The sequence below is a fragment of the Mus pahari genome, chromosome 6 (genome assembly GCF_900095145.1).
Source record: "Mus pahari chromosome 6, PAHARI_EIJ_v1.1, whole genome shotgun sequence".
Lineage (NCBI taxonomy): Eukaryota > Metazoa > Chordata > Mammalia > Rodentia > Muridae > Mus > Mus pahari.
Window position 1 is genome coordinate 58,999,265 of NC_034595.1, and position 4,593 is coordinate 59,003,857.

At 41.5% G+C, this 4,593-nt stretch overlaps 1 protein-coding gene and 1 pseudogene across 1 annotated transcript in view; both read right to left on the minus strand.

The window, feature by feature from the left end:
• Zyg11a (zyg-11 family member A, cell cycle regulator) overlaps positions 1 to 4,593 on the minus strand; it is a 37,902-nt gene that overhangs the window by 14,159 nt on the left and 19,150 nt on the right. Inside the window, exon 5 of the mRNA XM_029540388.1 lies at positions 195 to 371. Coding sequence (XP_029396248.1) covers positions 195 to 371 — 177 coding nt within the window. The remainder of the gene's footprint in view (positions 1 to 194; positions 372 to 4,593) is intronic.
• Positions 3,681 to 4,039, minus strand: LOC110323181 (annotated as a pseudogene).

The following is a 4,593-nucleotide window of genomic DNA, read 5'->3' on the forward strand; positions in this document are numbered from 1 at the left end:
TATAGCCCTGGCTGGAACTCACTTTGTAGACCAGGCTGGCCTCGAACTCTTAGCTTGATTTCTTATCCATATTTCCTACTTCTTTCCTATAACATTAAGTCCTATTTTATCCTTAAAAACTGCAACTCAATAATACATATTTTCATAAGTGTGTGCTAAGGTTAAAAATCAGTCAAGGATTTAGTTAAAATTACCTGTTGGTAGTAGGGGAAATTTTTCATTGCTTTGAACAGCAGATCGGTGATCTCTGCCAACAGACGAACAGGCATTCCCCTGGCCAGGTCCTGGCGTGTTAGGTTGAGGGCGCAAGCACTAGCTGTGAACTGCACTGGCAGATCCAATGGATGATTCCTCATTCCTATAGCCACAAGCTGAAGATAAACTTGTTTTTAGTGGGATTTTTAGGGTCTTAGTCATTCACAGGCACAGAGCAGCCTATGCCCATGGCCTGGAGCCAGAACAGGTGGCAGTTCACTGCAGCCAGGAGCCACCTTCCCAGAGTGGGTGAAGGTCAGACAATAGGCCCAGCCCAGCATGGCAGGGCATGAGGGCCCGCATCTACACAGGTGCTTGTGGGTAAAAGCCCACAATAGGCAAGAGTCGGGTGGAGAGAGGGACTGAGCAGAGAGAGACAGGGCCAGGAGCCATCAGGCAGCACAACTTGCTAGCTGAGCAGCAGAGAGACCTGGCAGAGTCCAGCTACAGACACGTGGAGCCCCACAGTGAGGGCAGGAGGAGAGGAGAAAAGTTAACAGACTCGGGAAGATACTTAGGGAGCTCGTAAGGAGAGAGTTAGAGATTGAAAAGAAAAATGTTTTCTATGCTAAAAAATGGAAAATGCAATGACACAATGCATCTGGATCCCATATGACTTTGTTCCACTTATCAACATACAAATAATTTTTGTTTTCAGTAACAATTACAATTTTATGTCCCCTTTAAGAGAGATCAGAAGAAAGAAGACTTAGATAAGTCTGAAAAAATTCTAGCTAAATTATGAACAATATAACAAAATTTAGACAATGCTATGAATCATGAAGAAATTTCAGAGGAATCTAACCTAAAACCTACAGGGCCACCTTATGATGAAATAACAGAATGGCAGCATATTACATTCCTAGTTAAAAAGACTTATTCTGAGTTAAGAATACAATTATGTTTAATGAAGTCACCTTAGAACAATATCACAGAATGTGTTTCATTTTATAGAATCTGAAAATTTTAAATATGTACATGTGTTAATACACCATTCAGGTGATGCAGAATTCCAAGGGGCTTCTCTGCCTTGCATTCTGAAAGGAACGATTCTGAGATGTCACACTTATTAGAGATGGTGGCTCTCTTGGAGATGCCTATAGAGATTGAAGCTGATGGTACTTCCACATATGTATCAATTAGAGTATGAGATTATTTTAAACATTGTGGCATAAAATACATTACTGGCATATCTCACAAACCTACAGGAGAAGCAGTTGTACAGAGAGATCTAACACAGCCATAAAGGAAATGCTCATAGACCAGAAGGGGGTAAGGAATCTTCCCGAGACAGGCTAATGCTCTACTGACTTTAAAATTTTATACGCCAATGAGAAGGGTAGTACAGATGCTGAAATCATGCTGATTTTAGGAAGGAGGGGTGAATTTGTTCAGTTTTTATATGTGAAAACCTCAGAATGGAAGGTAGGAAATGTGTTGGGTTGTGGAAGAAGAGGTTTCTTGCCTTTGTTTCAACAGAAGAAAGGTTATGGATTCCATAGCGGTTTGACAGGGGAAGGCCTCCTAAAAATCTTGGCAGCAGACACAAGGGGAAGAAACCAAGAACAAATCCGAGCAGAAGGACCAGACAACAAAGAAGACAAGGAACCCTGGTGATCCTCCCTCAGATGGCCTCAAGAGCAAGCCCCACAAAAGCCTGAATCCAGAAGAATGTCTATGTGGCTAGCCAGATGGTCCCGCATCAGGAACTGTTCCAGGCAGGGCTTCAGGCGAGCCCTGCACTCACTTCCTCATCGCATAGAGACTGGACGACAAACGATACAGGTAGCTTTCCTAGGATTTGGCCAACATCCCAATTTTCTTAGGGTCCCCAAAAGAGAACATCACCCACAAACAGCAGGAAGCAGTTTTAAGAGAATGACACGTCATTCGAAAAAAATTAGGGCGGGTGGGTTTTGGTCATTTGGTGGGTGACGGAAGTTTGTCATCGTTTAAGGGGGTTGGTTACAAGTTGTTGATGGTATTGGTCAAACGGGGTTAGATTCAGGGATCTCTTTTTCGATTTCCTTTCCCCTACCTTTCTTCCTCTCCTATCTAATGGTATAGAAAAAGAGGAGAGAAGGGATGGAAAAGGGGAAGATAAAGGAATGATAGGGGGCTGGTGAGATGGCTCAGGAGGTAAGAGCACCGACTGTTCTTCTGAAGGTCCTGAGTTCAAATCCCAGAAACGACATGGTGGCTCACAACCACCTGTAATGAGATCTGATGTCCTCTTCTGCACTTACATATAGTAAGTAAATCTTTGGGCCACAGCAAGCGAGTAAGCAAGAGGGGCCGGAGTGAACAGAGGTCCTGAGTTTAATTCCCAGCAACCACATGAAGGCTCACAACCATCTGTACAGCTACAGTATACTCATATACATTAAAAAAAAAAATGAATGATAGGATAAAAGGGTAGATTATTGAACCCACTTTTAAGCTAAAGAAATCAACAAGCCAAGTAATTTTATACTGGTATGAAATTCTGCATATTCATACAAATTTAAGGTTATATATTTGCTATAATATATTGCATATTTTTTTCAACTCTTGTTTAAGGTATTCTACCTATTCATTTAAATGCAATGTGAAATTCTACTCTTTGAAACCATTCAGGATAATTAAGAAATTCCAGTTAGTAGTTAACCAAATGTGGAGTCATGTTAGCTACTAGTTTAGTTAATAATAATAAAAAAAAAGCTTTATTTAGCTTTCTATAAATGATTTCAACAAAACAAAACAAAACAAAAACCAAAAAAGCTGGGCGTGGTGGCGCAGGCCTTTGATCCCAGCACTTGGGAGGCAGAGGCAGGCGGATTTCTGAGTTCGAGGCCAGCCTGGTCTACAAAGTGAGTTCCAGGACAGCCAAAGCTAATTTCTTCAAAGAGAAATCCTGTCTCGAAAAAACAAAAAAAAAGAAAAAAAAGAAAAAAAAGAAAAAACAAAAAACAAAAAAAAAATGTTTTCAATGTTGAACAGACAGATAGTAGATAGCTAGAAACAAGCAATATTTACCTATTCAGATGTACTACAGAGAGATAAATGATCATCCAAAGCCTCAAGAGATCTACAGAATATGGCACTTTAAGATGTTTTCATTAAAAAAAGTTTTTACATTGACAGTGAGACATGTCTGCTCCTGGCAGCACCCCTACTCTACTTCAAGAAGATAATGAGCACATGGAGTTTGCTTCAAACGTGGCAAGCTGTCACCAGGCAAAAACCTGTCCTTGTCTCAACTGCAGACTGCATGCTGTCCAAGCTGTAGACAAGCAGGACACAGCTGAGCTTTGCAAGGACGAGGTAGGCAAGTCCTTCATAATCCCTGCAGATATATGCCAGATGATGCTCCAACCAGAGAAACCCTGGGTGACAGTTCATGTATCCAGCAACTTCTGTCATTTCTTTCTTTCTTTCTTTTTTTTTTAAAAGACTGAGTAGTTCTTTATTTCTACATACTTAATGAAGGAGCTTTCCTTAAACATGGGCTCCTCCTTGCCCAAATGGTGAGGTGGAGGGGTGTATTTCCCCTCTTTCATTAGCTTCTCCTGCTGTTTCTTGATATCATGCATTTGCCTTATCGTTTTGTACCGAAGTAAGCATTATTCGAAGTCTTCTATTTTGCACTACTTTTTCGCCCGGGTCTCACCGATGCTGTGTGGCTGCTCAGAACTTAGGAACATAAAGTGGCGGTCCAGGCTGATACCCAGCTTTTTCTGAATATCAAGGAAAGGCATGGCGCACTTCAGCAGTGCCCTTGTCAGGTCCCTGGGCGCAGCTCACCACCACCGGCTCAACTTCTGTCATTTCTATAGTGTGGGAAGCAGTTTGCTTTGCACTTCCTGTTTCCTCGGGTAATATTTATCCTTCTCAGGTCTCCAATGGTATTATAGTCTCAAAATTAAGCTTAAGTTGTTTAGGATTTAAGAAAATGTTTTAAGGTCTAAGATATTTTTAGGTTGGTAATGTATGTTAGGTACAAAACTTTGAGCTCACCAAGATAGAATAGATACTACTTTCTCCAAGGTTGCCAAATACACATGGACTGGACAATGTGAATGTAATTCTTACCTGATAAGTTTTCCTAATTATTCTTATTGCATATAGTTTTTTGTTTTTTGTTTTTTTGGTTTTTTGAGACAGGGTTTCTCTGTATAGCCCTGGCCGTCCTGGAACTCACTTTGTAGACCAGGCTAGCCTCAAACTCAGAAATCTGCCTGCCTCTACCTCCCAAGTGCTGGGATTGAAGGCGTGCGCCGGGTGGTGAGATGGCTCAGTAGGTAAGAGCACCCGACTGCTCTTCCGAAGGTCCGGAGTTCAAATCCCAGCAACCACATG